The following is a 23,584-nucleotide window of genomic DNA, read 5'->3' on the forward strand; positions in this document are numbered from 1 at the left end:
GACATCAAAAGAAGGAAGGCTTTGAAAATTGAACTCATTTATAAGAAAGAGAACCTGATAAATAATAGCAGCAATGATTAAATCTCCAGATTGATAGTATTTGTGGACAATTGGGAGAGGACTACTAAGTTTGCAGATGTAGGGAGGAGAAATGCACATCACAGTTGGAAAAAAAAAGTAAAACCAATGTTTTGAATATAATTAATTCACTATAATATATAATCATTGTAGACATCAAACAGTAGACCCTATGTTACCATTCAATTGAAAAGCTGACCATTCCTTAATATTATCTAAGGTTAAGATAATGAATTTTATCTAAACCTAAGAAAATAAAGAGTCACAGATGGAATACAAGTCCTTCTTTTTCCCCCTACATGCACTTCTGATTTTCGAAGCAGATATTAATAGAATGCAATGTTTTAATCCCTTGTCATAGTTTTTACAGTGTCTGCTGGAATTCTCTTAAGATTTGAAGACGAAGGGAGAATAACTATCCTCAGTAATCAGTAATCAGTACCATTCTTTGCAGCAGTAGTTTGAAAAATATCAGAATGGAACATGTTTATCATATCTCAATAGACATTGCTGCACTTTGATGAACCTTTGTAAGTAAGACATGAAGTAGAAAATAGGGGAGTAAGACTTCAGTTACACAAAAGAAAATAAAGCACAACTACAGGGAAAACAAAGAATTTTTGGCACATTGACACTTCAATGTTTGTCAATCCATTTTTGTTTTCAATATTTCTGCATAAATCAATAAGTAAAGTGAGATCTGTTCTCCACATAGAACAGATTTAAAAATAGATAAAGAAAACCCAGTTGAACATATGAGTCAAAAATTTATTGTTGTTCATTTATTTATTGAGGAGTGCTCATAAATAGAGGGTCAGACTGAATGGCAGACTATGACAATAACAATACAGGGATTCATCCTGATGAATGCAACAAGGAATTGGATGTCAACAATTATTGCCTTCACCATCCAGCTAAAGCCAAAATAATTAATGCTCCCTTTATGCACTAATTTCAGTAGGGAAGAATTAGATGTGACATCAAAATTAAAGAAGTCACAATGATGGCACAGTAGTCATCATGAATAAGACTACTTTCTCAGGGAAGCTGAGAAGAAGATCTCCAACATCATCAACTTCAAATACTTCTCTCAAGGTTTCAGAACCACATATCTCCTAGGCTTTTATGACTAAAGGAGAAAAAGTACACTTAGTCCCATTATTTCTGAATTAGCACCTTGCCTGCTATACCAAAGTGCCTCTTAGACTTGCAGAATTGTGGAAAGGGATGTTAATCTGAATTTGTCTGTACTTGAAAAATGATTAAGGGGAATATTGGGAGACCTTGAAGTGGCAAATTGGGCACTGATGTTATCCCTTAGATTTTTTTATTAACAGCATCTTGAAACACCCAGAAAGTTGAATAATGATGATGATGATGATGATGATGATGATGTTGGAAGGAACTTGGAGGACATCTAGTCCAACCCCCTGTTCAGGCAGGAAACCCTATACCATTTCAGGATAATGGCTGTCCAATCTCTTCTTAAAGACTTCCAGTGTTGGAGCATTCACAGTTTCTGGAGGCAGGGTGTTCCACTGATTAATTGATCTAACTGTCAAGAAGTTTCTCCTTAGTTCTAGGTTGCTTCTCTCCTTGATTAGTTTCCATCCATTGTTTCTTGTTCTGCCTTCGGGTGCTTTGGAGAACAGCTTGTCTCCCTCTTCTTTATGGCAACCCCTAAGATATTGGAACATGGCTATCATGTCCCCTCATCCTTCTCTTCATTAAACTAGACATACCCAATCTAGCAACTGTCCCCTGATAATATTTGTTGTTCTTCTCTGCCCTCTTTCTAGAGTCTTGACATCTTTTTTAAATCTTGGTGACCAAAAGTGGATGCAGTATTCCAAGCGTGGCCTTAACAAGGCATTGTAAACTGGTATTAACACTGCACAACATATTGGAGCTTTTTCTCCATTGCCAACAATGGGGTGGGCATGGTTTCCTGATGTCCAGCCCTCGGGCCATCAGTTTGACACCCGTGTTCTAGAGTCTCAACATCTTTTTTACATCATGGTGACCAAAAGTGGATGCAGTATTCCAAGCGTAGCCTTACCAAGGCATTGTGAAGTGGTATTAACACTTCACGACAATGTTTGGTTTCATATTTGTCAGGGATGCTTTTAGTGTAATGCGTGATATAAAGTAGGCATTTTCTTTCTTTTTGGCAGGGATGTTTTAAAGCTCATAGGCTTCAGGATACAAATCATTTTTACATTAAGGCACATTATATCACTAAAATATTTTTAATACCTTCTTGATTAGGTATCCATTATTATCCTAATTAAGGCTCAGAATAATTATTTAACATTTTAAAGAAAAATGCAGATAGGTTCTCTAGGTTGTTAAATAAATTTTTCAGTGAATAGGTTTGTATGTCATATTGAAGTGAAAATAAAGGAATAATGCAGAATCTAAAACTGGGGAAAATCTGTATGCTAAAAGTGAGCAATTTGGCTTTATTCAAAGGATTTTGTGATTAAAATCAATTTCATTTTTTCATTAGTTGCTTCTTTTGGTTCAGATCAGGTCTCAGAATAATGATATAGCATTTGGGGGAAAAGATGCAACCCAGTAATCCAGCCGCTGAAGCCAAAATGGAGAAGATCTCTACAGCCACCATATATTTTCCCTTGGTGCTCAAATAAGTTGGAACAAATGACACCCAAACACTGCAGAAGACCAACATGCTGAAAGTGATAAACTTTGTTTCATTAAAGCTGTCAGGTAGATTCCTAGCTAAGAAAGCCACCGTTAAGCTGGCAGCAGTCAAGAACCCCAAAAAGGACAAGACTGTATAAAACATGGTGGTTGAACCTTCATTACATTGTAGGACAATTTCTTCAGCCATGGAGTGCATGTCAGAATCTGGGAAGGGAGGAGAAATTGCCAGCCACACTATACAGATGTTAAACTGAGCCAGGAAGCAAGTTAAGATAATGGTAGTGGCCATCTTTTTTCCAACCCATTTCCTAACTTTGGAGCTGGGTTTGGTAGCCATGAAAGCAAGGACCACTATAATTGTTTTTCCCAATATGCAAGAAAGAGCTACAGAGAAGATGATGCCAAAGGCAGTTTGTCGCAAGAGACATTTGGCTTGGTCAGGTTGTCCAATGAAGAGTAAAGTACAAAGGAAAGAGTGGAGGAGAGCAATGAGAAGGCTATAGGTGAGATTCCTGTTATTGGCTTTAACGATAGGTGTGTCCTGATATTTAATGAAGATCCACAGCACCACAGCTGAGATTATAGAAAAGGAGACTGCAATCACTGCTAAAGAAATCCCCAAAGGTTCTTGGTATGTTAAGAAAGTTATACTTTTTGGAAGGCAACCGTCCTTATCCTTGTTTGGATATTGATCCTCTGGACATGGGAAACAGTCATCTAAGTCTGAAAAAGAGACCATTCATGAAAACATTATTGTTTTGAAGCATCTCCATTTCATTTTCTATATACTCTGATTTTACAGCATTTTGCAGTTTTACTGAGCTCTCAGTTTGATTATGGAATCCCTTTATATGGTGCTGCCCATATCAAAACCATAACTGGTCTACACTTAACTCACTCAGTTCTACTACTCCTGCTGTACTTGCTTCTAGTGCAGTGGTTCTCAACCTGTGGGTCTGGACTCCATTTGGGGTCGAATGACCATTTCATGGGGGTCGCCAAACAACGCAGTCTGCCATTTTTCCCCCTTGTCCGCCATTTTTTCCCCCTTTTCCTTAGCTGTGCTACTCCCTTTTATTCTATTGGCTTTTGAAAGCCAATAGAATAGACTCTCTTGAATAGAGTCTAATTCTATTGGCTTTCAAAAGCCAATAGGAATTGTCCAGGCTGTCTCTGCCCTGCTGAGCCCACCAAAAGTCCCATTCTGCAAATGGTGCTGCAAGTTGTCTGCAAGTTTCCACCCCTCCCTGCTGAGCAACCCTAAAAATGTAAGTAAAAGAGGGCCAGGGGTGGGACGTGGGAGGCTGGCTGGCGCAGGGAGGGTTGCTGGTGCCTGTGGGGGCCAGCGGGTGCCTTACCTCCCGTAGGCTGGGCCAGTTGTTGGCCCAGCCAGTGGTCGGCCTGCGCCATCTCTGCCGTTTGCCAGCTACGCTTCGACCGGCACAGGGGGGAGGACCATGCATGCACGGCGCTCCCGGACAGGGAAAGTTCTTGACTTACGACCGGTTGGATAGTCCTCGACTTATGACTGGTTGGGTAGTTCTCGACTTACGACCAGTTGGGGCCCACAGCATTAAAAGGTTGAGAACCACTGTTCTAGTGGCTTATTATATACAATTGAGGTTGCTGGTTATCACTGTTCAATCCTTGAATGTCACTGGCCCACGTTATAAGTGTGACCACCTCTCTTCAATGGTATCTGTCTTTCTCAATAAGTCCAATAAGTGAGCATGATCCAGATTTTTTTTTTTTTTTTTTTTGTTAAATGTTGTCATCTGGGAGTTCAGAATTGTATCTGGTCTGTAGTATCCATCCTTTTCTTATACACTTCCACCTGAATTATGAGGTATCCCTAAATTTTATTATTGTAGCAGGCTGGGAAAATCTTGTTCTTCCCCAAAAGTGCTGGAGTAGGATGGAGATTGACTCAGGAGGTTGATTTGTCTGACAGCTGGTAACAAGTTTGAATTCTTAAATTATTATTTCTGTTTTTAAAGATTGTGGGAAACCTCTTAGGCTTATTATATGAGATAGGCAACCTTATAAATTCAGTCAATACATCCATGAATCAATGCATCAATGCATCAATCCATCAATCTATCAATCCATCTATCAATGCATCAATCCATCAATCAATCACTTTTCTGTATTTTTTTCAAGTGGCCAAGTCAGAGTGGATTGTATATGTTAAAATTTAAATTAACTTGATATTTGGACCACCTTTTTCTCTTTTTTTATGTCACCATTTTTTTTTTATTTTTGTTGTTAGTGCTTGATGTCTCTTTACAGTTTGTTCTGCTTTTTTACCTTTCATGATGAAACAAAATAAAATATAAAAAAATCAATAAATCAATAATTTGGGTAGAATAGGAGGTGAAAACAAGTAAAAACCATGGAAAAAGTTACTCATGCAAAATCACCTTGACTTCCAAAAGGTAAGAAGAAAGATTTCTGGAAAAAAACTGTTTATAATATTTCAATATTATGTGAAGCTGAAAATTTTCAATTAAAATAACATTTATTTAAAATTCAGCCCCCATTTATATTTATTATATCATGGATACATTTAATATATTCCTTTGCTTACCCAATTGGTCAGCTATCTTTCCTTCTGGGCATGGCTTACAGTCATAGCAGCAGGATAATTTTCCTTCCACTTTTATCTTGCTATGGCCAAGAGGACACTCCTTGTTACAGATGGAAAGAGGTATTGTCTATTCAGAAATAAAATCAGAATATCCACACAGATCATTTATTTTTCGGAGGGTTGTTCTTTTCATCAATTATATACACACAAACTCTTCATATCTAATTCAAAAACTGGTACTGAATTTTCCACTTTTCTTCCTGATGTGAACTCCCCATTGTATCTTCAACTGCTTCTCATTTCATGCATGTTACATTCATCAATGGATCTTTCCCTGTATTCTAAAATCATTTTGGGGCAAGGTACCAGAAGCTGATGTGGGAAAATCTTTAATTCTGGATCCCTCAGAGTAAGCTCTGCTTGAGGTCCCATTTTTTGGTTTGTATAAAATCAAATCAAATACCCTTATTATGGACTTTTGCTAGTAGAATAAAAAGAGTTCTATAAAAAGGATAAATACTTTAGCACAGCAAAATTATAGGGCAAATGCAAATGTGATGTTACAATCCCATAAAAAATAATATGCATAACATGTAAAATTCTGTCTTACAAATGTAGAAACAGATAAGAAATAATTTTTCTATTATATTCCATCCCTCACCGTTTAGTTTACAATTTATTTTTAGGAAAATAATATGCATCCTCCTTCCTTTTAATTACTTTTATAGGTAGTGTGCAATCTCATTTGGAATGCTGCTGCATTATGTTTGAATAGTTAGATGATTAGATTGATTGATAGATAGATAGATAGATAGATAGATAGATAGATAGATAGACGGATAGAAAAAAATAGATAAACAATATTTGCTTATGAATCATATATTTGAATTCATTTTCATATATATTCTATATATTTGATATGATTTTGTATATTTATAGATATATGTATGATTTCATTTTAATGTTCTAAATTACCCAAAGATTGTGGTGACATGGGTTGCAAACAAATGTAATAAATAAAATAAAATGAAGATAAATAAATAAATATTTGAAATATATTTCTAAAACAGAGTTTCTCCAGACTATTTTAATGAGTTGAAGAAAGCCATTTAAATTTTTGATTGCATGCAATGGTATTATTCTACCTGGATTATCATAAGTAGCTAGATAGCAAGATGGACAATAAAGTCTCCAGTAAAATTTCCCTATTTTATCTTTTGGGGGGGGCATTTTATTCAAACCTTTAAATGTAATATAGAAACTAACAAACTAATACAGAATATAAAGGAAAAAGGAATGAAGAAAAAAATAAAAGTGCAAACATTTGATAAAAATGGAAAGAAGCTCCCAATTTATTTTTTCAGCAATACAAGAATTATTACAAAATTATCTCTCACTCTAGGATTATCCATTTTTTTCCAATCATTGAAACTACACACTATAATTGCATTTTTCTTCTTTCATAAAAAAAGGTATCAGAGGTTTCCAGTCAGCTATAACTGTAGATATTTTATTTTCTGTAATGAATATATTTAATTTAACCATCTCTTGAAGTTCCAACTTCTTCACCAACCAGAGGAGGTCATTAAATGATTTATTCTAAAGTCTCGAAATCATGAAATTTGTATATTCCCTTTTCTAAAGAAATCATTATATTTATCATAAAGTAAGTATATCTCTAAAATATTTTAGAAGTACGTCCTGTGTACTAAAGTAGCTTTGCACTGGACAAAGGAAATATTTTGGATATATAATTTTAATATATTTCTCTGATCCCAGTAAAGGAGAATATTCATAGCTCTGGGTTAAAATGAGGGGTCTTTGGTGCTCTCTGAACTTGAAACCACAATGATGATATTACCTAGTTTGGGTAATGAAATGTCTGCAAGAGAACAACCAAACTCAAGAAGGATTAAGGACCCACACAGAGATGCATGCATACCTCTTTGACTTTAGTAGATTGTATTCGTGTCAAAAAAAAAAAATACCCACTCCCTCCTTTGAGCAATCCAAAAGGCCTGAAGACCTCATTCTGAGAACTGGCCTGGAGCTTCAAAGCAGATGTATCATTCTGGGGGTGGTTAATGGACTAAAATAAGATCCCAACTTCTCCCCATGTGAATCTTGCTTCTTTCCTTCTCATCTTGTCAATTTGAAATCAATTTTATTGTCAATATTTGTCAGAATCCAATTATATTTCATCTTTAATCATCAAATATAGAAAACCCCAATTCTGCCTTCTCTGGATTCTGCCATAAGAGGGAGAGAAGGGGGAGAACAAAGGGGCTTTATGGCCCTCACTTCCTTCAGTACACTTCAAAGAGCTGAATGTGTGTTTATTGTAACCTCAAAGCGTTAGCATACCAAAGAAGGGTATTTGCCTTTCATGTAGTTATCTGAAGTCTCCATCCAGACGGAAGAAAGAAGAAAGGGGGTGGAATTGTGATACTTGAAACTATCACTGGAAGGGGGGTTGATTGGGTGGGACTACTGGGGAACCCCTTAAAACCTTGAATGGGAGAGCTTGAACCCCAAGTCCTGTCTAGCATGCCTGCAACCATTTTCTCTTAATAAAGGATTCCTGTTGGAAGAATTATTCCAAGAGTTCTGTCTTCTTAAGATGCAAAGTGGGATGGGTCCTTACATTAGACAGGACTTGCAGAATTAATCCACCTGGAAGGGAGACCCTTGCCGGGGGATTTTGCAAAAATTTACCATGTCAGACAATGGAGCAAGAGAGGGGGAAAACTCCCGGGAAAGAGAGTCGCTGACCCAGTTGGAACCTTGCCAGATGTTGGGATCCAAGAGGCCAGATTCCTCAGGAGAAGAAGTGGTGGAGACACAGGACCACTAGCCTCGCTGGTCGATGGACGTTGGAAAGAAAAGTGAGTGGAGAAAGGAATTAAGAAAGGTGACCCTGAGATGGGGGACCAAGCAACCAGAATGGAAGCAGGAGATGGAGAAATCCCTGCACGCAAGTGAAGAGGGAGGAAGCTGGGCACCGTACTCAAACTGGATCCTAGAGAAAGCTATTGACCTGATGAAGAGAACTCTCAGCTCCCTAGGAGAGGAGAATACTGAGCCCTACGACCGCCCCAGTTCCTGGAGCCACAAAGGGAGAGACACCAAGGGGGACGTGGAACCTGCAACCCCAGGGACATCTACTGATCCAGGAGCCCCCACCCCCTACCGGACCACAGATGGCAATCTGGCCGGAAGACACTACCATCCACAACGGAGGTACCGATCCATTCCAAGACGTCCACCGTTGGAGGTGAAATTCAAAGGGGAGCCAACACGCTTGGGGTTTTTCCTAACCCAAGTCCTCAGCTACATGGAGGAATATGGGCAGGACATTCCCAGCGACAAAGCCCGCATCCGGATCGTGCAATCTGCCCTGGATGGACCAGCTGCGGATTGGGTAGTGAACTTGCATGACTCCAATGCCCCAGAACTCAGTAACTTCAACCATTTCATGTCCTCTTTGAGAAGACGATTTGAAGACCCCCTGGCTGATCGCAAAGCCCGTGAAAGAATAACAACGATGAGGCAAGGCAAACGCCCAGTGGCTGAGTATACACAAGAATTCCGGGCCATTGCCAGCAAACTGAATTGGCCAGAAGACATCCTCCTTGGCCATTTCAAAGACGGACTAAACTATGATCTATATGATGCTTGCCTGCCCCGAGGGGACCCACATCGACTTGAGGAATGGTACGTCTTGGCAGAGGAAGCAGAGATCGACATATTGAAGAGGCACCGCCGAGGAAAACAATGGAGCCGCCCCCCGCCTGAGCTGACACACCAACCGGTGAAATCATCGAATACAGCCAAGAAGCAAATGGGGTGTTTCAAGTGCGGAAGAGAAGGGCATCGAGCTGTAGAATGCCGCTCAAAGGCCCCCCCAGCACAACCCAGACAGACCCCCAATCAACAAACCCGGAAAGTATTCAGCTAAGCCAAAAGAAACAGCCATGAGAATGATGGAAATTGCAGAAACCCCCACCTCTGCTCACCAAGGGGAAAGAACTCCAGCCTACACCACAGGACCGGTGGATGCCTCAGATGACAGCTCGGAGGGCGAAACCCTGGTAAGTGGATGCATCACACCCATCTTCAAAACAGTGACTATATTAATCCCCCCCATGCCCGAAGCTGTGAAGGTGAAAGCCTTAATAGACTCTGGCTGCACCCGCTGCCTCATTAGCCCAACACTAGTGGGGAATCTGGGCATCCCATCCAGGAGACTGGAACAACCAATCTCATTTGGCCAGCTAGATGGATCCATAGCAGGGGGGGTGCCAGCTACCCTAGCCACTCTGCCAATACACCTCTCCCTGGGCAACCATGAAGAGGACTTAACGTTTGTGGTGACCCCAGGTATGGAATGCCCAATGATTCTAGGGATGGAATGGTTGAAAAAATGGAACCCCTGGGTAAATTGGAGGACGACAGAAATCAAATTCCCGAAGGGGGACCCTATGGACTTAAAACCCCAAGGGAGGCTACCAGAATCAAGAATAGAAAAAGCATCCATAGGAGAGGAAAAAAGATTAACAGAAATACCAGAGGAATATAGGGACCTTGCTGAAGTCTTCAGTGAGGAGAGGGCGAATGAGCTTCCCCCCCACCGACCCACAGACTGTACCATTGAATTCAAGCCTGGGGCAAAACTCCCGAAGCCCAGATTATACTCCATGAGCCCAAAGGAGAAGGAGGAAATGGAAAGATTTATAAAAAAAAACCTGGAGAGAGGTTTCATTGAGCCAGCCAAGCCTAAAGTGGCTGCCCCGGTCCTTTTTAGAGAGAAGAAGGATGGCTCTTTACGTTTATGCGTGGATTATAGGGCCCTGAATACAATCAGTGAAAGCAACCTATACCCGCTGCCCCTCATGAAAGACATGCTGTCACACCTATCGAAAGGGAAAATTTTTTCTAAACTAGACCTAAGGGAAGCTTACTATCGCGTGAGAATCAAGGAAGGGGACGAATGGAAGACTGCATTTAACTGCCCCATGGGGTGCTATCAATTCAAAGTCTTGCCATTTGGATTACAAGGGGGCCCTGCAGTCTTTATGCAATTAATCAATGACGTTCTAAGGGAGCACCTGTTTAAGGGGGTCCTTGTTTACTTGGACGACATTCTTATCTTTACCGAAACAAAAGAAGAACACGTCAAACTTGTCAGAGCGGTTTTAAAGAAGCTGCGAGCCGCTCACCTATATGCCAAACTCTCAAAATGCGAATTCCACCAGGAAAGGATAGACTACCTAGGCTATCGCATATCCCCACAGGGCATTGAAATGGACCCAGAGAAGGTCAAAGCAGTATTAGATTGGGCACCACCCCGCACAAGAAAGCAACTACAAAGTTTCCTGGGTTTGCAAACTTTTACCGCCAATTCATCCCCTCATTTGCCCAGATAGCCCTGCCCCTCACTAACTTACTAAAAACGAAGGGAGCATCCTCAGTAAAACCTAGCCAGCCACTAACATGGACAATGGAGTGCCAAGCAGCGTTTGAGAGACTAAAGAGACTTTTTTCTGCCGAACCAGTACTAAGGCACCCAGACATGGACAAGCCCTTCATAATACAGGCAGATGCAAGTGATGTGGCAGTGGGGGCTGTGCTATTACAAGAAAATGATGATGCAGTATTGCAACCCTGTGCATATACATCCAAGAAACTCACGGAAACAGAACAGCGCTGGCCCGTATGGGAGAAGGAGGCTTATGGGATATGTTGGGCATTACTCACGTGGCGACAGTTCCTGGAAGGCAACAAAATCCCCTTCCAGGTGTGGACAGATCACAAAAATTTAGAAGCCCTGAAAACGTCCAGGAAACTCAATCCCAAACAAGCCCGCTGGTCTCAGCATTTTCACCAGTTCCAGTTTAAGCTCAAACATTTACCAGGGAGAAAGAACTTCCTGGCAGATGCTCTATCTCGCATGCCTCAATATAACAGCGCACGAACCACAGACTCTAGACCAATAATGGCAGAGTCACAACTGGCAGCACCAGTAACCACAAGAACCCAAGCCAAATTAAAACCACAACTGGACAGCCAAACTGGAATTGAATTCAGAAAAAGTTTGGAAACAGATGAATGGTTCCAGAAAAACAAAAATGTGTGCACAATGAGAGACGGGTTGCCTTGGGTAGGGGAAAAGTTATATATACCAACAACTCAAAGAGTAACTTTCATGCACCTTTGCCATGACACAAAATCAGCAGGGCATTTTGGATTTGTAAAAACTTTACATTTAATTAAACGGCAATTTTGGTGGCCATCCATGAAAAAGGACATTGAAAGTTATATAGCCAGTTGTCCAAAATGTGCCACGGCAAAGAGGTTGCAAGGGAAAGTGCCAGGACTATTGCAAACAGTGGCAAGTCCCTCAGCCCCCTGGAGAGAAATAGCAATGGATTTTATAGTGGAATTGCCAGAAAGCAATGGGAATACTGTGGTCTGGACGGTCACGGACTTGTTTTCCAAACAGGTGCACTTTATCCCTTGCCAAAAGATTCCCACTGCAAAAGCCTTAGCAAAACTTTTCATCCAACACATTTACAGATTGCATGGAGCACCCCAACACATCATCTCTGATAGGGGGGTGCAATTTACGTCTGCATTTTGGAAGGAATTTTTATCCCTCTTAGGAACCACTCAGGGACTGACATCTAGCCACCACCCTCAAGGAAATGGATCGGCTGAAAAAATGAACTCCGTACTTAAGCAATATTTAAGATGTTTTCTTAGTTTCCAGCAGACCGAGTGGGCGGACTTACTCCCTTTTGCAGAAGTTGCCTACAATAATGCAGTCCACTCCAGCACAGGTTACACTCCTTTTCAAATAGCCACCGGGCAAAGTTTCAACCCCATGCCAGAATTAACCCCAAACGAACCAACGATCCCTTCGCTGAAAGAATGGATGGAAAAACTACAAAACACCTGGCCAATAGTTAGAAAAGCACTAGATGAAGCTAGGCAGGCATACAAAGCACAAGCCGATAAAAAAGGGTTGAGCCTACACCATTCATTATAGGAGAAATGGTGTACTTATCTACAAAATACCTAAAGTCCCTACAGCCCTGTAAAAAACTTGGACCAAAATATATAGGACCTTTTCCAATTAAAAGAATCATAAATCCAGTAACAGTAGAATTAGAATTACCCAAAAATCTCAGGCAAATACACCCAATTTTTTATTACAGCTTGCTGAAAAGAGAGCATCAGTCACCTCTACGGCCAAAAATTCCCCCCCACCACCTCCAGTCATGGTGGAGGGTGAACAACACTTCGAAATAAAAGAAATCCTTGATTCTAGGAGATATCATGGAGCAACTCAGTACCTAGTTGCCTGGAAACACCTCCCTCCCTCACAAAACGAGTGGGTCCATAAACGTCATGTCAGAGCCCCGAAGCTATTGAAGAAGTTTCACACAGAGAATCCTAACAAGCCTGACTAAGTGTTATACCTGTTTTGTTTTCTTTCAGGTGGATCTCTCTTATTTGTAAGAGGGGCCGGATGTCAGAATCCAATTATATTTCATCTTTAATCATCAAATATAGAAAACCCCAATTCTGTCTTCTCTGGATTCTGCCATAAGAGGGAGAGAAGGGGGAGAACAAAGGGGCTTTATGGCCCTCACTTCCTTCAGTACACTTCAAAGAGCTGAATGTTGTTTATTGTAACCAAAGCTTAGCATACCAAAGAAGGGTATTTGCCTTTCATGTAGTTATCTGAAGTCTCCATCCAGACGGAAGAAAGAAGAAAGGGGGTGGAATTGTGATACTTGAAAATTTCACTGGAAGGGGGTTGATTGGGTGGGACTACTGGGGAACCCCTTAAAACCTTGAATGGGGGAGCTTGAACTCAAGTCCTGTCTAGCACGCCTGCAACCATTTTCTCTTAATAAAGGATTCCTGTTGGAAGAATTATTCCAAGAGTTCTGTCTTCTTAAGATGCAAAGTGGGGTGGGTCCTTACAATATTTATTGTTCTAAAGTTTCATTTTTTTATGATTACAAGCCATCTGAAGATGAGCAGTATATTGATCTAATAAATAAATAATAATACAGGTAGTCCTTGACTTACAGCTCAAATTTCTGTTGCTAAGTGAGACAGTTGTTAAGTGAGCTTTGTTCCATTTTATGACTTTTCTCCCCACAGTTGTTAACTAAATCACTGCAGTTGTTGCGTGAATGTGGTTTCCCCATAATTTAAAAACAGTGATCACATGACTCTGGGACACTGCAACTGTCATAAATACGAGTCAGGCATCTGAATTTTGATCACATTGTCATGGGGATGCTGCAACGCTTGTAAATGTTAAAAATGGCCATACCTCATTTTTTCAATGTTGTATTTGTGACCTGTTTCTAAATGAACTGTTGTACGTCAAGGACTACTTGTGATCAATAGCATATGGATTGCTAAAGTTTGCTTACTCTTAGTGTTTCTGTAGTTGTGGCTTTTTAAATATTTACTTTAATGGATCAGTGGCTAATAATTTCAAGAACTGGGAAAAATGAGACAAACCTGGTTAAATATAAGAGGCCAAATGGCTTCTTTTTTAGATATGGTGAGGAGCTTGTCTGGGGGAGCCGTGGGGTCAATCTCTCCAAGTTGGACTTTGAGAAAGGACTTGTTTGGAAATGTGACCCAATTGAAAATATCAAATCCAGTTTCCAGTTCTCCATTGGGGCCAAAGGAAATCTGTTGTCCAGCACTGTTGTTAAAGGAGACTTGTTGCAAAAAATGGTGCAGCTAAATGAAGAAGAGGAAAAAAAAAACACAGAAAGTTATTGCGAATATTTGAAGGAGATGGGAAAATCTCTATTTGTTTCTTTCAATTTGGTCTAGGCTTAATGAAAAGTAAGCTGTTCAGATCTGCTGTAGTCTACACCAATTTCAATCTGGTAAAGAAAAATATTTTTATCAAATGCATTTTCTTCTCTCTAGTGAAAAACTGTCAAATAAGTATCCCAAAACAAAATCAGCAAAGGGAGAGATCTGAGGGATCACTTTGCTTTGATTAACCATTTCATAAATTGTGAATTCAGTGTTCTGCCATATAGTGTAGGCAAGATAGAGAACCGCCTGGTAGCCTAGTGGTAAAGAAGGTTAAGAGTTCAATCCTAAGAAGCAACAGATGTTTCTCAATCAGGGTGCAAAGAGAAAATATTTGTTGAAAACTTCTTGCGGTGTCAGGAAGGGTTTCTTGGCCAGTAAACACTCAGCTCCATTCAGTTGCCCCGACTTAACCACAAATTCAGGGATTACAGGATCTTAAAAAGGCACTTAGTGTAGGCAAGATAAAATTCTCTGAGATAGAAAATTCTAGAAGATAGATTTTAAGTCCTGTTACTTTTGTAAAAGAAATAAAGTAAAACAAATTAAACTTGACTTTTTCTTCGTGTGATACATTGACAACTGTTCAATTGAATATTCCTATTTTCACAGATTTCTTGTCATTTTTATAATTATTTTTATTCCCTTTGAATTTTAATGTCTATGGAGATTATCATTCATCCATTTTGTGGTTGTTCCAAAAATGGTTTTTCAAAATATTACTGGACTTTCCTTCTTTTTTCCTTGAAGATATTTTGCTTCTCATCCAAGAAGCTTCCTCAGTGTCAACGCTGTGAGAAACCGAACTGAAGCCATTTTCATTTTGTCTTCATTGTCATATATTTAGTTAGAAGAAGGAGGATGTGTGTGTAGTTTTAAATTAGCCAAAACATTTCACATGTATGGGAACCAAGGTAATTGCTGATAACATTTTGGCAGAATGTCTGGTTTTCAAACAATTGGTGAATGTGATTTATGATAACAATTTGAGGTGGGAAATGAAACTTGCAACTTTGTAACCAAGGGGGGGAATTTACCCTTGTAAATTGGGTTCACCCTTGTATGTGCTGTTATGTTGTAGCGAAATAAAAGTATTCTTTAAGGAAGAAATGCTTGCCTTGAAGTTCTTTTAAATGGTCTCATCTATCAGAACCATGACACTCAGTTCTGAAGTGAAGCAATATACCTTCAAGGAGAAACAAAGGAAGTCCAAATGCATTTTGAAAAAAAGCACTTTGGGGAATCTTTGAATTTTCGTAACTCCAAAATCCATCTGATTATGAATAATAATGCTATTCAAGGAAGCTTTTGAGTTTTTACATTTAAAATTGTTAAATTTAATGGATTGAATAAGATTCTGTACATAGCATTTTAGACATAAAATGAAGTTTTATGTCACGTATTTCTAACTGTCTAGATCTAAGCCTTATATTTTCATATATTAATTTTATTTTTTTGATATGAAAATATCAAGTATTTCCATATAGCTTTCAAATCTATCTTTAAAGCATTCTAACAGTTAAAATAAAACAACAAAACAGAACATAAAACTGGTCTCCTATGCTGGTACATGATGATCTCCCCAAATTTTCTATTAGCCAACATTACCTGCCAGGGTGATTGGAGGAAGAGCCTCCATCTCCTCTCATCCATTTTTTGACCCCTTTTATGTTTGGAAGATCGCAAGGCCTTCAGAGCATGTGCCACAGCATAGACTGCATTGTACATGCTATAACTATGTACAATCATGGTGGTCTCAAAGACAGAATTAGGAAGAGTCTCCAGCTTCTCTTCTCCAGTGCAGATCCTTTCAGCATTCCCATCTGTAATATCACTGGAGAATGAGCATTCAAATGCATCTTTCCAGAAATCCCTAATAAATCCATCATCTTTTTCTAGGTTTGGGTTTCTTGTCTGCATAAATTGTTGGAACCCAGTCAGCTCCTTAGAGCGAATTGCAAATGAAAGAGCACCATGGAGAAAATCAACGGGCAACTGTCTTTGCATCCGAATGGAGGTGAATTCCATCTGAGCTGTCATGATCCAAACTTTGGCCTTTCTCTCCTTTGGAATATCATCATAACTGAAAAAATAGATCATTACTCTCAAAGCTACTATTCCTGTAATTTCAGCACTTAAGATGACTGCAATGACTGTACTCTTCATTACTACTTTGAATATTTTACCTACATTTTCTATCCACTCAGCACCTTCACTACCAAACACAATTTGAGGAAGACATTCTATAAAGTCAAAGCAGATTCCTCTCTCTGAAAACATGGAAAATCTCTTTTGAATGAACCTGTCTCTATCTTCATCAAACAGAGAAACTAATCCAACCCAGGTCCATCCAAAATGCAACAATAAGTGCAGTATTCCTTTAAATTGGTGATACTCATCTGGGAACATCGATTTGAGAAATATTGCTCTTTCAGTATTCATCAGTGGAGCTGATCCATAAGTGATCTAAATGGAGAAAGTGAGAAGAACAAAGGTATAAAGGGTATCTTCCATAATAAAGAAAATAAAAATAAAAAACAAATCATATCTGTTGATTTAATCCAATCTCTGACTTTGAATGGGATACAAAAATAGGATGCTTAAAATTAATTTTATGTGACATCTGCAGTTTTGCTCATCAGATAAAAAGGGACAGCCTTATGACTTACTCATAGTTTTGCTCAAATATTTCTTTTCAATGAGCAAATTTTTGAATAGAATAAATAGCTGGTGAACATCTCATATTGATCCAAATTTGTATCTCTCACCTGGGGAAATTTGTAGTTGCACAGAATGATTGCCATGTTTATACAGATGTTAATACGGGCTCCTCCAATGACTGCTACTGTGTTGGTCTCATCTTTACATTTGTAATTGGGTATAAATTTATCTTTGGTAGATAGAAATTCCATTGCCAAATGATAAGTTGTAATTTCCTCATGGCTGTCAGTAGCAATGTGAAAACCAAGGCTAACATTAGGTAACAGCCCATTTTCATTGATCTCCTTTACAGCAAATGCCAGAGCCAAAGTGTGCTGGTAATTATGAGTGATGAATCTTCAGGGAAAGTCATAAGCCATATCAATAAATTTCTGTTTCAGAATTGGACAGCTATTTTAATTTATACATATGTATTCATAAAAAAATATTAGTGCTGATTGTTTGTTCTGGACACCTGGCATTTGGTCACTATCAAATAATAGCCCTAGATTGTATCAACCAGGAAGCACTACCTAGTTGTGGCTAATTAACATTGAATTAAGGCCTAGCATTTAGTCAGACCCGATTTGAAATACTGTGTACAGTTTTGATGACCTAACTTAAAAATATATATATTTATAAGATTGAGCAACTCAAGAGAAACAAAAAACAAAAATGGTGCAAGGTTTGAGGGACAAAAAACATCAGGAAATATTAGAGGAACTGAATATATTCAGCCAAAAGACAGAAGAAAATGAAGGACATGACTGAATTCCTTAACTATATTTCAAGTGTGAATAAGGTTCTAGAAGGCAGTATTCTCAATTTTAATTAAAACATAAAACAATGGGGCCCAATCTGAAATTGACAGAAGAGAAGTTCAAAACTATTGCTAGAAATTATTAACTTTACAGAAAGAATGGTAGTACCTCATAACCAACTTTCAAAGGAGACTGTGTATTAATCACCAGTAACTTAGTTTATACATGGAGGAGATAAACACATGTTCATCATCAGAAAAAAAAATCTGCTGTTAGTTTTCTATGTTTCTATCTAATTTCAGTATTATCTATATCTTATCTATATTTTCTAATAGAAGGAAGGCAGCTCCTTTTTACAATGTAGATATATAATAATCTAAATTCTACACTAAAGGTTTCCTGTTTGACATATGGATGAAATAATAATTAAAAAAACTTCCTCAAGATTAACCAGAGAGCTTCTGCAATATTTAGGTTATTAGAAAGAAGGAGAACATTTGTAAGTCTGGGTTGAAAAGAGGGAACCTTGGTGCTCTCTGAGCTTGCTAGTTTTCTTCAGATTTTTCATTGCCCTAACTAGCTGGCATTATCAGCACTAGTTAGTCTAATGAATCCTCTGAAAGAAAACGATCAAGCTCAGAGAGCACCATGGACCCCTCAGATTAGTCCAACTTGTTACTTTCAACAAGGGACTTTGTTGAAGCAAAGACATTTCTTGAGGAGAATGAAATTCATATACATTATGGTTAAAGCTAATAATATTCATCTCAGTTTCAAGATCAGTATTAGAAAAGATTTGTGCGGTTTAGAATGAAAAATGACTAAATATGGTCAATGGATCTGATCAAACTAATTGATGAGCAAACAATATATTTAAGCATAAAAGTGAAAGAATATACAGCTTTTTAGTAGCAAAGAGGGGGAAGAGGAGGTGTGGTGTGAGGATGAGAAGAAGTAGCATACTTACTGGTACTGATCAAGGACATCAAAAGAAGGAAGGCTTTGAAAAGTGAACTCATTTATAAGAAAGATAATCTGATAAATAATAGCAGCAATGATTAAATCTCCAGATTGATAATATTTATGGACAATTGGAAGAGGACTACTAAGTTTGCAAGTGTAGGGAGAAGAAATGCACATCACAGTTGGAAAAAAAAGTAAAACCAATGTTTTGAATATAACTAATTCACTATAATATGTAATCATTGTAGACATCAAACAGTAGATGTTTTACTACCATTCAGTTGAAAAGCTGACCATTCCTTAATATTATCTATGTTTAAGATAATGAATTTTGTCTAAAGGTAAGAAAAGAAAGAGTCACAGATGGAATACAAGTCCTTCTTTTTCTCCCTACATGCACATCTGATTTTTGAAGCAGATATTAATAGAATGCAAATGTTTTAATCCATGGTCATAGTTTTTACAGTGTCTGCTGGAATTCCCTTAAGATTTGGAGAAGAAGGGACAAAAACTATCCTTAGTTAGTAATCAGTACCATTCTTTGCAGCAGTAGTTTAATAAATATCAGAAGTAAGCATGTTTATCATATCTCAGTAGACATTGTTGTACAGTGAATTAAGAATTAATTAGAATTAAGACTTGGAGTAGAAAATAGAGGAGTAAGAGCTCATAAACAGAAAATAAAATAAAACACCACTACAAGGAAAAAAAAGAATGGGAATACACCTGTTGTGATTAGTTAGCCCAAAGATTTTGCTTAATACGTGATACTTTGTTTAATGCTTAATACCTTGCTTTTTAAAAAGAAAATCTGAAATTATTCTGTTTTTAATGCTTAATGTAATTGATTAAATTGTATACTTCCCAATAAACCTCTTTGAGGGAAATGGGAAGTAAAGAAGGTTGTAATGTAAGCAAGCAAGCAAACAAACAAACTAGCAAACTAATAATAAATTAAAAAACAAACAAATAAATAAACAAATATCAGAATCTACCTTGAATACTATAACTTATTCAAGCTCTAGAAAGTCATCATCTGGGAATGAAGAAAATAGAGTTAATTGGAAATGGGGATGTGAAATGGGAGTTGAGCCTGTTCTGGTCGACTTATGCTTCCTCAACTAAGAGATGGGCATTTTCAAAATGTTCCTTCTGCTATCTCTGCTTTTCAAGATCCTGCAGCAGACAGGAGAACATTTGTGATACCACACATTTTTAAAAATATCAGAAGGTAACATATTTATCATATCTCAATAGACATAGCTGCATTGTTATGAACCTTTGGAACTAAGACATGAAGTAAAAAATAGGGGAGTAAGAGTTCATATGCACAAAAGAAAATAAAACACTTTGTTGTTGTTGCTGTTCATTGTGAAGTTGTGTCTGACCCATCGCGACCCCATGGACAACGTTCCGGTCTTCCTGTCCTCTACCATCTTCTGCAGTCGATCTAAGTTCACACCTACTGCTTCAGTGACTCCATCCAGCCACCTCATTCTCTGTCGTCCCCTTCTTCTATTGCCCTCAATTTTTCCCAGCATTAGGCCCTTCTCCAGTGAGTCCTTCCTTCTCATTAGGTGGCCAAAGTATCTGAGTTTCAGCTTCAGGATCTGGCCTTCTAAAGAGCAGTCGGGGTTGATCTCTTCTAGGACTGACTGGTTTGAATGCCTTGCAGTCCAAGGGACTCGCAGAAGTCTTCTCCAGCACAATAGTTCAAAGGCCTCAATTCTTTGGCGCTCAGCCTTTCTTATTGCCCAACTTTCACAGCCGTACATTGCAACTGGCATGGCCTGGACTGTACGCACTTTTGTTGGCAAGGTGATGTCTCTGCTTTTTAGTATGCTGTCTAGTTTTGCCATAGCTTTCCTCCCCAGGAGCAAGCATCTTTTAATTAATGCAGTCCCCATCTGAGGTGATCTTGGAGCCCAGAAAAATAAAATCTGTCACTACCTCCGTTTCTTCTCCATCTATTTGCCAGGAATTGAGAGGGCTGGATGCCATGATTTTGGTTTTCTGAATGTTGAGTTTCAAGCCAACTTTTGCACTCTCCTTCTTCACCCACATCAAGAGGCTCTTTAGTTCCTCTTCTCTTTCTGCCATTAGAGTGATATCATCTGCATATCTTAGGTTGTTGATATTTCTCCCGACAATCTTAATTCCAACTTTTGATTCATCTAGCCCTGCCTTTCTCATGATGTGCTCTGCATATAAGTTAAATAGGCAGGGCAATTTTGAACCAATCAGTGGTTCCGTGTCCAGTTCTCACTGTTGCTTCTTGACGCGCATATAGGTTTCTCAAGAGACAAATGAGATGGTCTGGTACTCCCATCTCTTTAAGAACTTGCCACAATTTGTTGTGATCCACACAATCAAAGGATTTTGCATAGTCAATGAAGTAGAAGTAGATGTTTTTCTGGAACTCCCTAGCTTTCTCCATGATCAAGCATATGTTGGCAGTTTGATCTCTAGTTCCTCTGCCTCTTCGAAATCCTGCCTGTACTTCTGGTAGTTCTCGGTCCACATACTGCTGGAGTCTAGCTTGTAGGATTTTAAGCATAACTTTACTAGCATGTGAAATGAGTGCAATGGTGCAATAGTTTGAACATTCTTTGGCATTGCCTTTCTTTGGAATTGGAATGTAAACTGACCTTTTCCAATCCTGTGGCCACTGTTGAATTTTCCAAATTTGCTGGCAAATTGAGTGTAGCACTTTTACTGCATTGTCTTTTAAGATTTTGAATAGCTCAGCTGGAATACTGTCACCTCCACTAGCTTTGTTGTTGCTCAGATTTTCTAAGGCCCATTTCACTTCACATTCTAGGATGTCTGGTTCGAGATCAATGACCATCTCATTGTGGTTATCTGGGACTTTAAGCTCATTCTTGTATAGTTCTTCTGTGTAGTTTTGCCATCTCTTCTTAATCCTTTCTGCCTCTGTTAGGTCCCTGCCATTTTGGTCCTTTATCATGCCCATCTTTGTATGAAATCTTCCCTTCATATCTCCAATTTTCTTGAAGAGATCTCTGGTCCTCCCTATTCTGTTGTTTTCTTCTATTTCTTTGCACTGTTCATTTAAGAAGGCATCCTTATCTCTTCTAGCTACTCTCTGGAATTCTGTATTCAATTGGGTGTATCTTTCTCTTTCTCCTTTGCCTTTCACTTCCCTTCTTTCCTCAGCTATTTGCAAAGCTTCCTCAGACAGCCATTTTGCTTTCTTGCATTTCTTTTTCTTTGCGATAGTTTTAGTTGCTACCTCTTGTACAATGTTGCAAACTTCCATCCATAGTTCTTCAGGCACTCTGTCTATCAGATCTAATTCCTTAAATCTATTTGTCACCTCTACTGTATATTCATCAGGAATATGATTTAGTTCATACCTGATTGGCCTAGTGCTTTTCCCTACTTTTTTCAATTTAAGCCTAAATTTTGCAACAAGAAGCTCATGATCTGAGCCACAGTCAGCTCCTGGTCTTGTTTTTACTGACTGTATAGAGCTTCTCCATCTTTGGCTGCAGAGCACATAGTCAATCTGATTTCTATGTTGACCGTCTGGTGATGTCCATGTGTAGAGCCGTCTCTTGGGTTGTTGGAAAAGAGTGTTTGTTATGACCATCGTATTCTCTTGACAAAATTCTATTAGCCTGTGTCCTGCTTCATTTTGTACTCCAAGGCCAAACTTGCCTGCTATTCCGGTTATTTTTTGGCTTCCTACCTTAGCATTCCAATCCCCCATGATGATAAGGACATCATTTTTTGGTGTTAATTCTATAAGGTGCTGTAGGGCTTCATAGAACCGGTCAATTTCATCCCCTTCAGCACCAGTGGTTGGGGCACAGATTTGGACTATTGTGATATTGAATGGTTTGCCTTGGATTTGAATTGAGATCATTCTGTCATTTTGGGGATTGTATCCCAGTATTGCTTTTTCTATTCTTTTATTGACTATGAAGGCTACTCCATTTCTTCTGAGGGATTCTTGCCCACAGTAGTATACCTGATGGTCATCTGAGTTAAATTCACCCATTCCTGTACATTTTAGTTCACTGCTTCCTAAGATGTCAATGTTCAGTCTTGTCATCTCTTTTTTGCCTACATCTAGCTTGCCTTGATTCATGGATCTTATGTTCCTATGGAGAAAAGACCTTTATAGCATCGGACTTTCCTTTCACCACCAGATATATCTTTTCGGCTTTGGCCCAGTCGCTTCATTCTTTCTGGCACTACTAGTACTAGCCCTCTGCTCTTCCCCAGTAGCATATTGGACACCTTCCGACCTGAGGGGCTCATCTTCCGGCGTCATATCTTTTTGTCTTTTAGTACTGTCCATGGGGTTTTCATAACAAAGATACTGGAGTGGTTTGCCATTTCCTTTTCCAGTGGATCACATTTTGTCAGAACTCTCTGCTATGACCTGTACCTTCTTGGTTTGGCCCTGCACGGCATAGCTTCATTGAGTTACGCAAGCCCCTTCGCCACGACAAGGCAGTAATCCATAAAGGGGATAAATAAATAAATAAAACACTACTAGAGGGAAAAAGAAAGAATGGAAATGCATGGAAGAATGAAAAGCCCTATAAGGACATTATCAGGGTATGTAGAAAACAGAATCAATTGGAAATGGGTTTTTGGAATGGAGGTTGAGCCAAGGATCAGATTTAACTGAATGGCTGACTATGATGATGACAATGCAAGGATATGCCCAGATGAATGCAAGAAGGAATTGGAATGTTCACAATTATTACCTTCACCATCCAGCTAAATCCAAAATAATTAATGCTCCCTTTATGTACTAATCTCAGTAGGAAAGATTCAGATGTCATCCAAGGTTCAGGAATAATAGTGACATCAAAATTAAAGAAGTCACCATTGGTGGGACAGTAGTCTTCATGAATAAGACTACTTTCTCAGGGAGGCTGAGAAGAAGATCTACAAAATCATCAACTTCAAATACCTCGCCCCGGGTTCCAAAACA

General features: G+C 38.9%; 1 protein-coding gene across 1 annotated transcript; it reads right to left on the reverse strand.

Annotated features, from left to right (window-relative positions):
* Positions 1-2,572: 2,572 nt before the first annotated feature.
* On the reverse strand, positions 2,573-23,055 carry LOC120299455 (vomeronasal type-2 receptor 26-like). Its single transcript, XM_039324310.1, has 6 exons — positions 23,030-23,055; positions 16,957-17,245; positions 15,797-16,654; positions 13,877-14,104; positions 5,333-5,459; positions 2,573-3,468 (listed from the first exon to the last, which is right to left on the reverse strand). The coding sequence occupies exons 1-6, from the start codon at positions 23,053-23,055 to the stop codon at positions 2,573-2,575; spliced, it is 2,424 nt and encodes an 807-aa protein (XP_039180244.1).
* Positions 23,056-23,584: the final 529 nt, after the last annotated feature.

Source organism: Crotalus tigris, unplaced genomic scaffold, assembly GCF_016545835.1.
Source record: "Crotalus tigris isolate CLP2741 ecotype Arizona unplaced genomic scaffold, ASM1654583v1 scf7180000024297.1652928, whole genome shotgun sequence".
In the NCBI taxonomy this organism is placed as follows: domain Eukaryota; kingdom Metazoa; phylum Chordata; class Lepidosauria; order Squamata; family Viperidae; genus Crotalus; species Crotalus tigris.